The following is a 15,819-nucleotide window of genomic DNA, read 5'->3' as shown; positions in this document are numbered from 1 at the left end:
GGTTTGCCATGTGTGTAAGCCACTATGTGGGAGCCTGGGGACTGTAACTGTGGACGAGATTGACAAGGTCCCTAAAACCTTGTGGAGGGCAGTGAGTTTTAGACAAGTGAGATAGTAAAATCGAAGACTGTGTTAAATCCTAGGAAGGAAATAAACCAAGCGATATGATGGTTACTAGGCTGGAGGTAGAGGAGATTACTTTTAATGGGATGACACAGAAGGCCTGTTGGCAGAAACCATCTCTGAGTTGAAACCCAGGGAGAGAATGTAAAGGCTTCAAGGTGGGGAAGAATTTGGCATGTTTGAGGAAAAAAAAAAAAAAAAGAAAAGAAAAAGAAACAAACAAAAGGAGTCAACTGAACAGAGTAAGGGGTGAAGTCGGAAAAATAGCGGTCAGATTATGCAACACTTTGTGGCCCCCAGTGAGGGGGATGGTAACCAGACCCTCCCAAGGTTCAGACTATCAGATGCATGCAGAGAAAGTTTGAAGTGCCCTTATTGGGCACTCGTTGGGCGTGGAGCCCACTTAAGATTCTCTCTTTCCCTCTCTGTCCCTCCCTTGCTCATGTGTGCTCATGCATTCTCTCTCTCTCTCTCAAAAAAAAGTCCAGACTGTCTTTGCTTTCTGCTCAGTTTTGCTGTGAACCTATAATTTAAAGCTTCTCCCCCCTCTGACTCTCAGTGGGAAATTTGTGTTTAGCTTATACTTTTCCTCTTTTCTTTCTCTTCCCTCTCTCACTCTGCTGTGTCTGGGTCTCCTCTGGCATTAGGGGGTGGGGTGTATGGGTTTGGGGAGGGCAGAGAAGTGGGAAGGAAAGGAAAGTAAATAAAGTCTGTCACATGACTAATGCCATCAGACACAGGCGTCCAGGTGCTGATTCTCTTGTTGGGAGCATTTAAGGCTTCCTTGGAGGCCATACCTGTGGAACTTAAGATCCCTCTTTTTTTTTTTTTTTTACATTTATTTTTGAGAGACAGAGAGAGGCAGAGCATGAGCAGGAGAGGGGGAGAGAGAGAGAGAGAGAGAGAGAGAGAGAGAGAGAGAGAGAGAGATACAGACTCCGAAGGAGGCTCCAGGCTCTGAGCTGTTTGTTAGTACAGAACCCGGTGCAGGGCCCGAACTCACGAACTGCAAGACCATGACCTGAGTCGAAGTTGGACGCTCAACCGACTGAGCCACCCAGGCACCCCAGTTATAACTTTTTGATGTCCACTCTTCCAGCCTCTTATTTGAGTTGGCCACTTGTCCATGCCAAACACGTGTAGGGGAGGCTCCCGCATTGCTGCTCTTTCTCCTTGTCCCACTGTGGAATGTATCGGCCCCCTTCCCTAATTCAAAATTATGCAGGCCAAAAGTGGGTAACCGCCTTCATGAATGTGCATGAAGGCCCCAATCTCCTGGACAGACAGGTCTGGTTCACCTCAAAGCTCTCACAATGGTGGTTGCACAGAGATGGCTTTCTAAGTTCCTGTAGTCAGCAGGACTCACCAGCTTGGGAGAAAGATCTGGCAAACACCACCAGTCTTTTGTAGTGCTTCCTCTTTATAGTGAGGTGAACGTTTCATCCTCTTTCATGATTTCTTCTAATGGATTCCTTTTGAATTTTTCTCTCTCCCTGATGGAGGCTGGAAGTGGAGGTTTTAGAACTGGTCTAGTCAGTTTTTAGTAAGTCTTTGGGGATGAACAGGTAGGTCTTCTTTAGAAGGTGAAGATATTTATGACTTGTTCTCTGCTTTGGAATTTTATAACTCATTAGCATCCATGCCAAATTGAGGAGGGAGGAATGCCTTTTTTAAGCAAAGCAAGTCTCAGTTTTATACTGAGATTCATGGCATCTCAGAGTTTGGAGAAATCTAGAAGCCATTTAATCTGTTTCCCCACCAATGCCATCAATCCTGTTTACAACTTGATGAGATGTTATCCAGTTTTCATCTGGATACATCCAGGAAGTAGGAGCCCATTTCCTAACTTTCAGATCTCAGCTCTGTCAGTTACCATATTAATTTCACCAAATCATTTTAAACCCAGTTCCTCATCTAGGAAAGATGTGTAAATAGTATCTTCTTTCAGAACATTGTTGGGAGGATAAAAGAAGATACATAAATTGCCTAACCCAGTCAGAGAGGAGAGCAATGTTGATTCCCTTTACAGGTCCCTTTAGGGGACAACATATTTTTTTTTTTTTGGATTGTCTTCACCCAGAGAAAAATATTCTTCATATTGAACTGCCTCTGTTATATTTTTAGCCCTTCCCTTAGGCTCTCCCTTCAGTGGTCACATAGAAAGTCTTTTCTCCGGCCACTTGACAGCCTTTCAGATATCTCTGATTTTAGTTGAAGGCACTGGAGATATTAGAGAGAAAACTCCAGTTTTTTTCTTTTCTGAGCCGAGGAGTCCAGGTAGCCGTTAGACTTTGGTGTGACTCCCAAGAGGGATTTATTGAGTGAATGGGGCAAAGATGAGATTTCACTTTCCAACATCAGTTCTCCCCGGCACTGGTGGGTTTAATCACAGGCTGGCTATGATTCTACAGGATCCTAGCCTGGAAAGTGTGTGCGCGTGCGTGTGTGTGACAAATGTCGTTAGACACTTGAACGCCTTTGAATGGTGCAATTCTTTGCCACATTGCGAGCACTATATAAGATCGTTCATTGCCCTGAATGAGTGGTTAAACGTGGAAGCTACAAAGGAAGCCAAACGGCTCTCCACGAATACCTAGGCGAGGGTTCAAAAACTCCTCTCAAGGGCGAGCTAAGGGAGTCGCCGCTAAGAGGCCTCTTTTGGGGTGGGTGGAGACTAGCCTCCGGCTCCGGTTCTTAGGCACCGCCTCTTTCGCCCGCGGGCTGACCGCTAGGCGGTGCTGGGGAGTTTGCCGCCCACCAGCCAAGGCGCCCCGGTGCTCACCCTCACTCCTCAGGCCCCGCCCGGCGGAGAGACTACAACTCCCGTGGTGCTCTGGGAACGGGAGGGGGGGAGGGGCCATGAGAGAAGAGGGAGGCGAGGGCGGGCTTTCCGGGAGTGTGTTTCCGGCGTCGGCGGCCGCGGCCGGGGACGGTGTGAAAGCGGTAAGATGGCGGCGGCGGCGGTGGTGGAGTTCCAGAGAGCCCAGTCTCTACTCAGCACCGACCGGGAGGCCTCCATCGACATTCTCCACTCCATCGGTAAAGGTCGCCGCGCCCCCTCCCTGACTCTGCCGGCTCAGCTCGGCCTGTGCGGGTCGGCGGCGGCGGAGCGGGGCCGGGCTATCCGGCTCTGGTGCTGCTGACTCACTGTGTGTGAGGGGGGCCGGGCCGGGGGCACAGGCCGCTCGCAGCTCCCTGGAGCCCCCTAGGTCCCACCCGGGTGGGAAGCCCCGAGGCAGCCCCGGCGTTCCCTCGCCGGCTGCTGACTCACGGTGGGCTCCGCGTGGAGTGGGAGGGTGGGCCGAGCCGGGGCCCCCACCACTCCCCAGCCTTGCCCCGGCTCTGGCCCATGCGGGCTGGCCCGGGACCGGGAGCAGTGCCGGCCGGCGGGCTTGTCGCGAGCAGGACTAAGAGCCTCGAGTTGAAGGGCCTTGGCGAAACCCGCTGTAGACAGGGTTTCCCGCCGTTGTTATCAGCACAGCCCGCTCCGGGTGGCAGCGCGAGCGCTCGCTTTGCTCTTGGAGTTTTCTTCCTCGGGACGCTGGGAGCTGCTACCTCTCCCCAGCCTCCCATCGGAAGGCTCCACTAAAGGGAGACCTCTCTCTGAATGTGGAAAATACCGAGGGGACACACACTGACAATTGGCATTTGGTTTGAAGAGGTGCCCGAGACGTTCCTTTGCCCCCGTGTAGGGTGTAATAGCGTGATGGGACCGTCCGACTCGAGGAGGTGACTAATCGTCCTGGTCTCCCTTGTGGAAGGTGGGAAGTGAGTTCGGGGAGTTAGTTGTCAGCCGCGGAGTTCGGGGAACCGGCCGGCTGCACACGGCCGGAAGAAATTAAAGACACTTTTCGGTACCTTGTAGTATGATTGCCTTAGCTTTGCGCCCAACAGGAAAACTGAAATGGGAGCTCCAGCCAGTCCCTTATGACAGGTTTCTATCGGGATTCAGGTGTGAACAGAAATTTGTGAGACAGAAGGCTTTTAATGTTCAGTCGCAAAGGGTTCGGTTAGGGCATGGGCTTGCTCTTCACTGCACATGTAGTAATGTGATCTTTTTAATGTAGCTTGAGAAGATTCGAATTGGATCAACAAGTAGTGTAAGAATGCACGTGTATGTGGGACCTCCAGGATGTTGGCTTTCGTGTTGACTTCCTAGTCTGTTGTATTTTGATATTCCTGACTTGCAGGGGAGAAAAGACAATGACAGGATCTTGATGTCTTTGTCTTTGGGGTTATTAGAGGCTTGGAGAGGAGGTGGGGGGTTAAGATGCATCTGTGGATGGATCGTATTGGTAAATGAAAGGTTTTCGTTTTGAAGTTCTGATCTTGAATTAAGTTATTATAGTTACAGAACTGAGTCATCTCAGTCACACATGTATTTTTATTCTGTGAGTACACACTAATGTGAGAAGTATGGATTTTATTTTTGTATGTGTGCTTAGTGCCTAATATTTTGTCTTTTATAACGTGAAACTATTAGTAAAAATTGTAGTTGGAACATTTTGTGATTTCCACTCTACTAGGAGAGAGTTGCCTGAAAGCCTCCCTGTTAGAGCAAGCTTGAGTCATGATGGTTACAGCCGTACTTTTTCCAGACTCCATCATGGAGTATCAAAATCTTGGTTTTTGTCAAGTCATGATGCTTTGTAAGAGAAGTGATAACTAGTGATGATCGCTAAAATTATCACCGCAAACTCGGAGAGGTTGTTCAGTGTGTGAGTGGTAGAGTAGTTATTAACAGCTGAAAGTGGGACAGATAGAACAAAGTTGTTTTAACAGGTCCTGCATCCATTATAAAGCACCAGTCCTTCCTAAGGATCACACTGGAGCTTTGATTGGGTTGTTCTTCCTGAATGGCTTCCTAGAACTGCTTATCCCTGGCACACCCATCAGTGAGGCTTTACACAGGTTTAAAGTTTATTGAAAGACTTTTGGCTTTTTACTCATCAGTAACTTGGTCATTTGATTTTAGTTTGCGGCAGGTAAACGTATACGTATGTTTAATATTTTCAGTAACATAGTGCCCAGCATGGGGCTTACCACCACAAATAAGAAGAACTTGTTTGAATTTTGCTTTAACCAAGTGACTGCAATGGAAATTTCAGTGTAGGTGGGTAAGGGAAATTCTAATTGATAGAATGAAAAGGCACATTTAAAGTCAGAGAGAAATCTATTCTTATGATTTACATGGGACGTATCCCACATGATGATTTCACTTTTAGAGTTTGTGCATTTGTTTGTTTTTAGCTATCTAGAACTTGTCTTTTGGTGACAGTGTTTGTAATTGGTCTTGTGAGGGTGAAATTTCCCTCAGTCTTCATTTTTTGTCAGAATTTTAAGGTTTGCATTTTCCTCTCCTAGTGAAGCGTGACATTCAGGAGAATGATGAGGAGGCAGTGCAGGTCAAAGAGCAGAGTATCCTGGAACTCGGGTCTCTCTTGGCGAAGACTGGACAAGCTGCAGGTAAGTGCTGCAAATGGCTTGCTTTCTCTTTTACCTGAAATGTTGGGTGAGGTTTTTCAAGTTTCTGTAAAGGATCCTAGGAATGCATCCACACAGTTTATTGGTAGTCATTTTATTGTCAACTTGTTGAGCTTCGGTTCTTCAGGAGGAAGCTGGGTGAACTTTAAACTCTGTTCTTCCGTGGAACAGTTTTGTTCTGCGGGTGAGGGAAGCTCCTGGCCCTGCTGGGATATGGTGGTCTCTGATTTGCTTCTGGCTGGAATTTTCACTGTGTTCCCTTACATAAGGGCAGCAGCACGAGTAGCAGCAGTCTTCAGTGATTTCAGCTCTGTTACACTTCAGATGGATAGCGACTTGGGCCCTTGTCTTGAAAATGACTAGGGACTTTGCATCCAAGTGAGTCGAAGAGAGAGAGAGAGAGAGAGGGAGAGCGAGAGGGAGGGAGAGCAAGCGAGAGAGGTATGAATTTCTTTGGGGGGGGGGAGAGTGAGAGAGAGAGTGAGTCCTTTTTTCCTGATACAGAGTAAGTAAGACAACAAATGAAAAGAGCCTTCCCGAGATTTCTCCACTGTTACCTGGGACTCTGTGCATGTCATTGCCCAAACATTCTAGTTGTAATTGAACCACTGACTTTGTAGGCTTCAGATGCTATTCTGATGATGGGTGTGTGTGACCTTGGAATAAGAGACCAGGAAGGGTCTTTGACCAGTAAAGTGGTAATAGGGTTGAGAGAGAAGGCTGCTTAAGCTTAAAACGGGTGATTTTTTGTCAACTTTAAAGTGAATTTAGATCTTATTTAATTGCAGTGGATTAAGCTCTGGTAAGTGACCTCCTGGATTACTTTCCCCGAAATAATATTCCCCAGGAGGTGTAAGTTAGCAAAACTTCTTGAACTTGAGAACTAAGATTTTTCGCAGTTAAGGATAACTAACTTATTATTAAGCTTAGGCAATAGAAAGTTGAGTAAGGATGTATGCAATTGGGAGGATGTGTTTATATGGGTTTTGTATCTTATTTAAAATATCATTAAAAATATTTATGATAAAAACAGTTTTTAAATGCTTACTATCAACTAGTTGCATTTTTAAGCACAAAAATGATTTAGTTTATTGCATCCTCAAAACAACTTGATAATGTAGATACAATTGTCCATTTTACACCTAAGGAAACTGAACACAGAAAAGTTAAATAACTTACCCAGTCACTTATTTAGTATGTGGGAGAGCCAGGATCTGAATCAGTTAGTCCCACTTCAGAGCTCATAGTCTTATGGTATAATGGTTATTGCTTTCTGTAGTTAATCATTTATGGATTATCAATGGTTGGCACTGGTTTTTTTCCCTCCATTTAGAAAATTTATTTATTTACTTATTCATTTACTTATTTTTGAGGTTTATTTTTTTTTTTTTAGTAATCTCTACATCCAGCATGGGACTTGAACTCATGACCCCAAGATCAAGAGTTGCATGCTCTTCTGACTGAGCCAGCCAGGTGCCCCTGTGTTTTTTTTTTGTTTTTGTTTTTGTTTTTGTTTTTTTTAGACTGATTTCCCTCCTATTTAACATATTTCATATGGATTTCTTCGGACTGTCAGTTAATGTGAGCTTGGTGTTGCATAATAGTTTTGATAATTAGTCCATACACAATATAATTAATAAGGTAATTTTCTTGAAAGAGGTAGAAAGTCAGATAAAGTGATTTAAGGTTTTTCGGTCGTTGAAATATCCAAATGTTTGTTTTCCTCCAGTAGCACGGATAATTACAAGTAGCATGTAGTGTAGTCAACACTTCAAAAATTTATCCCAAAATATTAACTATTCTGTTTGAATTTTATTTATTTATTTCTGCTTGAATTAGTTTATAATTTTATTTATTTATTCATTTTATCTTCTTATTCCTTGCCCTTCTCCTTTTGGTGACTCAGTACCTGAGAACTTTAGAAGTGTATAGCTTAACCTGTTGGAATTTAACAGGTGAATCATAAGGACTTTCAGAAACTTTTCCAAGTTATTTATCATTGTTTTCTAAGAGTTTGATGGGTACAGGTATATACAATAGAAACTCTAAGGAAGTCGCTGGGCCTACATTCATGTACCTAACTGCTATTCATAATTGATAGGTTTATATTGTTTCCTTTGATTTTTGGTTCCCTGAGAAGAGATGTCTATTCCCAACCTACAGTTTTGTTTTATTATGCATTTAACATACAGCTAGCACTGTGCTAAGTACTCCATTAAAAAAATGTAAGATAAGGTCCCTGACCTATAGCAGTCATTTGGGAATTAGTGAATAAGGCAAGGTTGGATGCATGATAGTAGTTGAAAGTGGTGCTGAGCACCATCAGACATGATGGCCGGGGTCAGGATCTGCAGATATCATAGCCTGAGATTCTAAAAGGATTATGTTGAATTCTGTGAGGTTCTAAAAAGGAAATTCTGGTCATATAAATATAAATAAATAGGAGGAAAAAGTCAGTAGATTCTGTGGGAATAAAAAAAAATTGCTGAGTCTTTGGCAACGAAGAGGTCATTTGTTTTCTGGTTAGGGTAAGAAGAGTAACACTCAGCGCTTAGAGCAACTACTGTAATGCTAGCAGGTGCTAGAGGGAAGGCAGGCTGCTTAGTTCATGTTTCACTTCAGCCTTTTCCAGGAAGGAAAATGATTTTCAAAAAGAGAAAGAAGATATCAGAAAGAGAATTAAAGCCAAGTTAGGTGAGAGAAGAGAGAGCAGATAGTCTCTTTAAATAAGTTCAAGTCTCTAGGCTCTGACAATTTTCGTCTTTTAATATCAAAAGCGTAGTTCTAGCAGATATATTTATAGAGCCACTATTATTCTGAGAAAAGTCATGGAGGATGAAGAAGTATTAAGAAAACTGAGGATGGGCAAATATTATTTCTCTTTGCATGAAGATAATGAGAAGAATAATTTCTAGACACTTTAAACTGGTAATCATTAATATCTGGGACAGATTATTTGATAAGTAGGTTTTAATCACTTAAGACAGTGGGTTTATTAAGAAAGGATTATTCCAAACTCACCTCCATTCTCTTCTCTGGTTAGCCTTATCAGACCAGTAGATTTGCAGAGCTCCATAGGCAGGGGCTTGCCAGCTGTTTTTGTAAATAAAGTTTTGTTGGAACACAGCTACACCCACTTATTTACATATTGTCTGATGGCTTTTGCACTACAGTGGCTGAATCGAGTACCCGCCAGTGAGACCACATAGCCCAAAAAGCTGAAAATATTTACTATCTGGTCCTTCACAGAAAAAGTTTGCCCATTTCTGGGTTAGAGGAATGATACAGATTACATATCTGATGTAAGCAAGGTATTTGAACATTTTCCATAATATTAATGATAGGTAAAGGGTGTGAAAATCATTTGTCAACCTCAAGGGAAGTCTCTAGCATCATGTCCTAGGGATCTGTCCTTATTTTTCTGGTCAGCATCTGGCATTATGGCTAAAGCCATTTCAGAAGGCCTGCTTGTTTTTGTAGATGACTCAGTACAGTAGAGGACAGGATTAAGATTCAGAGTTATTGCCAAAGCCAGCAAGATTAAATTCAGTGTGGTAAGTATAAAGATACATACTTAAAAGTATTTATCAAAACAGGGAGATGGGGAATTACCTGTCTATGCAAAAAAGACCTTAATGGACTCGGTCTAAACAAAAAATGCTATTAGGAAAAAGGAAGTAGGCTACCTTGTGTTACATGTGGTGGTGAGATCAAGAGAATTAGGCCATGGCCTTACTGGTCAGATCCTACCTGGAGAGTTGTTTTCAGTTCTGGGTTACCACAAGTGGTATGTTTGCAAACTAGAGTTTATTCAGTGACAAGGAATCTAGAAACCAGGACATTGGGGGAAGAGTTGAAATAGCTAAAGATGGTTAGCTTGGAGAAAAGGAAAGTTAGAGAGATATAAATGGTAGTTATCTTCAGAGATTTGAAGCCATGTGGAAAGAGGGTACAGACTTGTGTTTTAAATAAAGGAACAATTTAGTTTGACCAACATCCGAATAGTCTACTTTCTGAACAATTCCTGTCATTAGAGATTATTCAGAATTGTTCTGTCATAGTAGGAAATATTGTGGGAGAAGGGACATCGTACTAGACTACTTTTATTTATTTATTAAAAAATTTTTTAAGTTTATTTATTTATTTTGAGAGAGAGTGAGTCGGGGAAGGGCAGAGAGAAGGAGAGAGAGAATCCCAAGCAGGCTTCGAGCTCTGAGCACAGAGCCCGATGCGGGGCTTGAGCCCACTAACTGTGAGATCATGACCTGAGCCGAAACCAAGAGTCGGATGCCCAACCGACTGAGCCACCCAGGTGCTCCTGTACTAGACTACTTTTAAAAAGCTATGATTGCGAGGGCGCCTGGGTGACTCAGTCAGTTAAGTGTCTGACTTCAACTCAGGTCATGATCTCACAGTTCGTGGGTTCGAGCCCTGCATCAGGCTCTGTGCTGATGGCTCAGGCTGGAGCCTGCTTCAGATTCTGTGTCTCCTTCTCTCTCTGCCCCTCTCCTGCTTGCGCTCGGACTCTGTCTCTCAAAAATAAATACTAAAGGAAGTTTTTTTTTTTAATTTTTTTTTTTTCCAACGTTTTTTATTTATTTTTGGGACAGAGAGAGACAGAGCATGAACGGGGGAGGGGCAGAGAGAGAGGGAGGCACAGAAGCGGAAACAGGCTCCAGGCTCTGAGCCATCAGCCCAGAGCCTGACGCGGGGCTCGAACTCACGGACCGCGAGATCGTGACCTGGCTGAAGTCGGACGCTTAACCGACTGCGCCACCCAGGCGCCCCAGGAAGTTTTTTTTTTTTAAAGCTATGAGCATATAATTAAGATCTGTATAAATGTAAAAAGAATTTGAGAGGGAGAAATCAGTGTGGTCTGGAGTTGTCATGGAAGACTCCTCAGGACTTTAGCTGGACCTAAAAGGATATGTAAGGTTTACATAGGTCAAGAAGGTGGGGGAGAAATTCTACATGGGAATGCAGCAGGAGTGAGACATGAGAGCAGAAGCATGTATAGTCTATGCAGGGATGAATGGAGTGGCAGAATGGGAAAAACCTTAGTGAAATCAAAGGTCAGTACTGGAGAGTGAAGAGAAAGATGAACTTTTCTATGTATAAAGTTCCTTTTGTACCTGACGCAGCCCCATGCATCCTGTTACTGTTCAGGCAGATGAGGATTTCAGGACCCTGAATTAGCATTCTCGGGAGGGTGAGGTTTGCTTGCCCTGAATTAGAATCCTCAGGAGGGTGAGTCCACAACTGAAGAATATTAAAGAGGCGGTGGCACTAAAGTAATTTTAACCTACATTCCAAATACTTTCTTAGTTATTGAGTTGAAATATTCTACAATTTTTACTCTTGTTTCTAAAGATGTTCCCTTAAAATTACTGTTCCACCTTCTTTTCCTATAAGGAGAAAAACTTCTGTGGTGGACACCTGTTTTGGTCATAGTTTAAGACTTAAGCTTTGCAGATTAATGAGGAATTTTAAATATATCTTTAACGGATAGTATATCTTTAAGGGGAATACATCCTAACTTTTCTGTGAAAAGTTTATTCAGAAGAGTGCCAGGGAAGGGATATTGCTAAAAGTCTAACCTGGGGAGAACTTTGAAAGGGAGGAGGAGGAAACCTGGAATTGAAAACCTTCATCTGTTTAAGGGGGAGCTGCCACGGTGGACTTGGAAATTCAACAACAACAACAACAACAACAACAACAACAACAACAACAAAACACCCCTCCTGTAACCTGATCAGATTTGTTGGCTATGAGGGAGTGATTTTCGCCTCAGGTGTCAGAAGCACAGCATATTTCACGTTCTAGAAAACTGTGTTCTGAGACTGAAGGCTTTGCTTTTTATCTCTCATTAAGATGGGTAAATGAGGCCTAGAGCCGTGAGTTTTTCCCAGAGCCCTCATAGTAATCCAGGAGCTGAGTACGGAACGGAATACATATTTGGTATATGTTGTTGACTCATTTTTGCTACTCTGTTACCTGCTAAGAATGCTTTATGTTCCTACTATGCTTCATTTAGATGGATTTTATGAGCTTGGATCATTATTTTAATGGGTATTTTGTCTCTAATATTGATGTTTACTTTTTCTTTTCTGAATTACCTTCTACGCAGAGCTTGGAGGACTCCTGAAGTATGTGCGACCCTTCTTGAATTCCATCAGCAAGGCTAAGGCAGCTCGTCTGGTCCGATCTCTTCTTGATCTGTTTCTTGATATGGAAGCAGCTACAGGGCAGGAGGTAAGCTGCTTTAATGGCAGAAGGTAGACCGTATGGAAAAAAATCTGTTTCAGTGAAAGAAATGCCTGCTTGCACTGTGGTGCTAATGTGGAAGGGACAGCTGGGAGGACAGCTCAGGACTTATCATGTCAGTTTCTCTTTGTTACAGGGCATTTGATACTTTGGGTCTGTTCCATGCTTTGCTTTGTAAGTGGAGATTGTCAGTGGTCCCTGGAATCCTCATTACATCAGGGTTACAAACTGATTCTTGTCTTTGAGGTATTGTATTGCCACACCTTTGTAATGTTTTCTGTGTCTGTGGTACCTTTCATTCTGTGTCACAAAGCTCCTTGTGAGCACTAAGTCTTGTGGCATCCCTTCCTGGCGTGTTTTGTACCGCATATATGCCTTTATTGAGGGGTGAGCATCCATGTGTTTGTGTCTTGTGTGTGCGGAAGTGACTCTGGTGTACCTGTACCTGTACGTGTTGTCTGCAAGTTCAGACCAGACCTGTATTGAAGAATGCCTCTTTGGAATCAGTGCCTGTTTGGAATCAGTGAGCCTCTTCTGAACTTTTAAAGATAGCTGTATTTCTGCACTTCAGGAGGAGACACCACCAAAGTTAAAACTTACTCTGTAAAAAGCAGCAGATTCAAACAGGGTATATTGTGGTTGCTTAAATCTGTTTGTAGGAAGAATACAGTTGTTGTCTTTCCTATAGACACATTGCTTAGTAGTCACCGAGTGCCTGCTGTGTGCCACGCACTGTTTCAGTACTGGGGATACATTTGTAAAAACACAGTTACTGCTCTCATGAGGCTTATATTTTAATGAGGAAGGCAGACAATAAATATATAAAATGTCAGATATGTAAGGACAGGGGTAGGAATTGCTGGTTGGTTATATGTCTCATTGTTTGCTGTAATCTCTGTGGCTATACACGTAAAAGGTATGGAAGGGCACAGTAAACATTGAGTAAATAATGAGTTTCAGAAATCTAGGATATATGGATCCCACTTTGAAATCAGGTCTTTTGTAAAATCTGCTCTCTAGTCTTAACGATTCTTTGAAACCTAGTTTAAATACCATATACCAAATTTATTTGTAGAAAATCCATTTGTAGAGAAGTCTTCAAATTTGTGGCAGAACTATGTTTCATGATGGTAGGTCAAAAATATTTATTCATTTGTTTATTTATTCCAAATGTTTACTTATTTTTGAGTGAGAGAGCGTGTGTACGTGTGAGCTGGGAGGGGCACAGAGAGAGGGGGACAGAGGATCACAAGCAGGCTCTGTGCTGACAGCAGAGAGCCCAACATGGGGCTCGAACCCACGAACTGTGAGATCATGACCTGAGCTGAAGTCAGATGCCCAACCAATTGAGCCACCCAGACACCCCAAAAATAGATAATATTTAGATGGCTGCCTTTTGAACCAAAGCATTAGAACTATTTTTATGAATGACTTAAAAAAAAAAGTGATTTTTAAAGGGGTGTTACTCTAATCTAACTCAACTTTCAAAAAATTTTTTTTATCATACTTTGTTCTCATGAAAAAGTGACACCATCTTTTGTTTGAAATAGGGTGCCTTATAATGGGCTGACCAAGAAACATTAGTGTGAAACAGATTGATGTGTGTTACTTGGAACTTTTTAGGCAGGAAAAATTAATTATCGAAGCTGCTCCTTTATACACCGACGTCTCTGGGATTTGTCCCTTCATAGAGCATAGAGTTAACTCCATGGATAGAGCTGCATTTGTTTAATCTTCAGTCTTCCTACTCCTTTGTGGAAGTCTATTAAATCATAATTTAGCACTGTCCTGTAATTGGCTAGTGGGATTTACTGGCCTTATCATGTGGCCCCATGTCTGGTTAGGCCCTCCTGTCTAACATATCCTTTTCTCTGCTTTACTTTTCTTCATATTTATTTTACTTTTAACATCTGTTTACTCCTTAGAATATAAGTTCCGTGAGGGTAGCTACTTTGTCCTGTCCATTGCTGTACCCTTGGTACTTAGAGTAGTTTGGCGCAGAGGAGCTACAGAACTAATATTTGCTGGAGGAGTGTGTGGATTATACCTTCCCTGTGGTAGATGCTTAGGAGATACTTTGTTGAATTAAGACAAATTTATTGAACTGAGATAAAAGTGTGTTGTTACTACATTTCTGTAGGGGACTCAAGGTCTCTGGCTTGGGGAAATGGAGCTAGTGTTCATCTTGGAAAAGTCTAGGTTCTTTTAATATTTGATTGAGTGATGGGAAAGGATGGGGAAGCAAGTTATAGGTCCCTGTCACAGTAGTATTGCAGCCTGAGGCAAAAGTTGTTTCAGAACATTGTTAAGAGGGCTAGGAGTTTTATGCTAGGGAGTTTGGTACCCAGGAGGTTGGAGGAGGGAATTTTTCCTTGCCTTTTTCTGATTGGGGATTGAGCAGAAGTCAGATAGATCTACAGAACAGTTTTCAGCTTGTCATATTCCAAAAGGTGAGGATTGGGTCAATTACAGCACTAAGGGTTGGAGCCCAGAAAGTGAGGATGTATGTGTGACGTAAGGGGGTGGGGTAAGAGAGTGAGGGGATGGTTGGCAAGGGGAGAGGAGTGGAGAATTGGGGTGAGGAGGGGACTGAACCTGACTCTTGCCAGAGTGAACTGAAATTTCTTTTTTTTTTTTTTTGTAATTTTTTTTTTTTTTTAACATTTATTTATTTTTGAGACAGAGAGAGACAGAGCATGAACGGGGGAGGGTCAGAGAGAGGGAGATACAGAATCTGAAACAGGCTCCAGGCTCTGAGCCATCAGCACAGAGCCCGACGCGGGGCTCAAACTCACGGACCGCGAGATCATGACCTGAGGTGAAGTCGGCCGCTTAACCGACTGAGCCACCCAGGCGCCCCTGAAATTTCATTTTTTAAAAAGATTCATTTTTTGGGGCGCCTGGGTGGCGCAGTCGGTTAAGCATCCGACTTCAGCCAGGTCACGATCTCGTGGTCCGTGAGTTCAAGCCCCGCGTCAGGCTCTGGGCTGATGGCTCGGAGCCTGGAGCCTGTTTCCGATTCTGTGTCTCCCTCTCTCTGCTCCTCCCCCGTTCATGCTCTGTCTCTCTCTGTCCCAAAAATAAATAAAAAACGTTGAAAAAAAATTTTTTTAAAAAGATTCATTTTTAAATTTTATTTTAAAATTTATTTATTTATTTTGAGACAAAGAAAGAGTGCGTGTGTGCACACTCGAGCAGGGGAGGGGCAGAGAGAGGGGAGAGAGAGAGTATCCCAAGCAGGCTCTGCACTGTCAGCACAGAGCTTGATGTAGGTGCTCGAACTCATGAACTGTGAGATCATGACCTGAGCCGAAATCAAGAGTCAGATGCTTAACCAACTGAGCCACCCAGGCACCCCTGTAAACTGAAATTTCAAAATTAACTTTACCTTTCAGGGATCTCTAGGTAATTGACTATGGAAAGCCATTTTTTGGTATAGTCTATCCAACTGAAACCACAATAGTACATTTTAAGAAACCTTATATTGAATCCTGTTATTGAAACAGTTATTTCAGTGGAAAGGAGTTCATGCTAGAGAACTTCAGACTTGGAATAGTAGTAATTTTTCTCCCATAAGGATTTAGTTAGTAAAGTCATTTTAAAAATACTTAAATGTCTGAATGGGAGCCCGGGGAGTCAGAGCCTGACTCTTGATTTCGGCTCAGGTCATGATCTCACGTTTTTGTGAGTTCAAGCCCCACATTGGGCTCTGCGCACTGACCTTGAGTGGAGACTGCTTAGGATTCTCCCTTTTCTCCCTTTCTCCCTTTCTCCCTTTCTCTGTGCCTCCCCACCCCCCCCCCCCCCCCCCGATCTCTGAAAATAAACTTAAAAAAAAAAAGAAAAAAAAAAAAAGAAAACTTAAATGTCTGATTTCGACCACATCAAGGTTTAGTACTCAAATAAGGGCTTCCTCCAGAAGCATGGGCTTCTCATACATTCTTATCC

General features: G+C 43.0%; 1 protein-coding gene and 1 long non-coding RNA gene across 2 annotated transcripts in view; one reads left to right on the top strand and one right to left on the bottom strand.

The window, feature by feature from the left end:
• The first annotated feature begins 3,004 nt into the window (after positions 1-3,004).
• Positions 3,005-15,819, top strand: part of PSMD11 (proteasome 26S subunit, non-ATPase 11) — a 31,002-nt gene continuing 18,187 nt past the window's right edge. The window contains exons 1-3 of the mRNA XM_058705678.1: positions 3,005-3,162; positions 5,488-5,589; positions 11,735-11,859. Coding sequence (XP_058561661.1) covers positions 3,072-3,162; positions 5,488-5,589; positions 11,735-11,859 — 318 coding nt within the window. The 5' untranslated portion in view covers positions 3,005-3,071. The remainder of the gene's footprint in view (positions 3,163-5,487; positions 5,590-11,734; positions 11,860-15,819) is intronic.
• LOC131498405 (uncharacterized) lies at positions 7,459-10,822 on the bottom strand. The gene is made up of 3 exons (XR_009255418.1): positions 10,740-10,822; positions 8,629-8,700; positions 7,459-7,545 (listed from the first exon to the last, which is right to left on the bottom strand). It is a non-coding gene; the product is annotated as an uncharacterized LOC131498405 (long non-coding RNA).

The sequence above is a fragment of the Neofelis nebulosa genome, chromosome 16 (genome assembly GCF_028018385.1).
Source record: "Neofelis nebulosa isolate mNeoNeb1 chromosome 16, mNeoNeb1.pri, whole genome shotgun sequence".
NCBI classification, from domain to species: Eukaryota; Metazoa; Chordata; class Mammalia; order Carnivora; family Felidae; genus Neofelis; species Neofelis nebulosa.
Note: the sequence above shows the minus strand (reverse complement) of the source record. Positions and strands in the feature narration are given on the sequence as shown.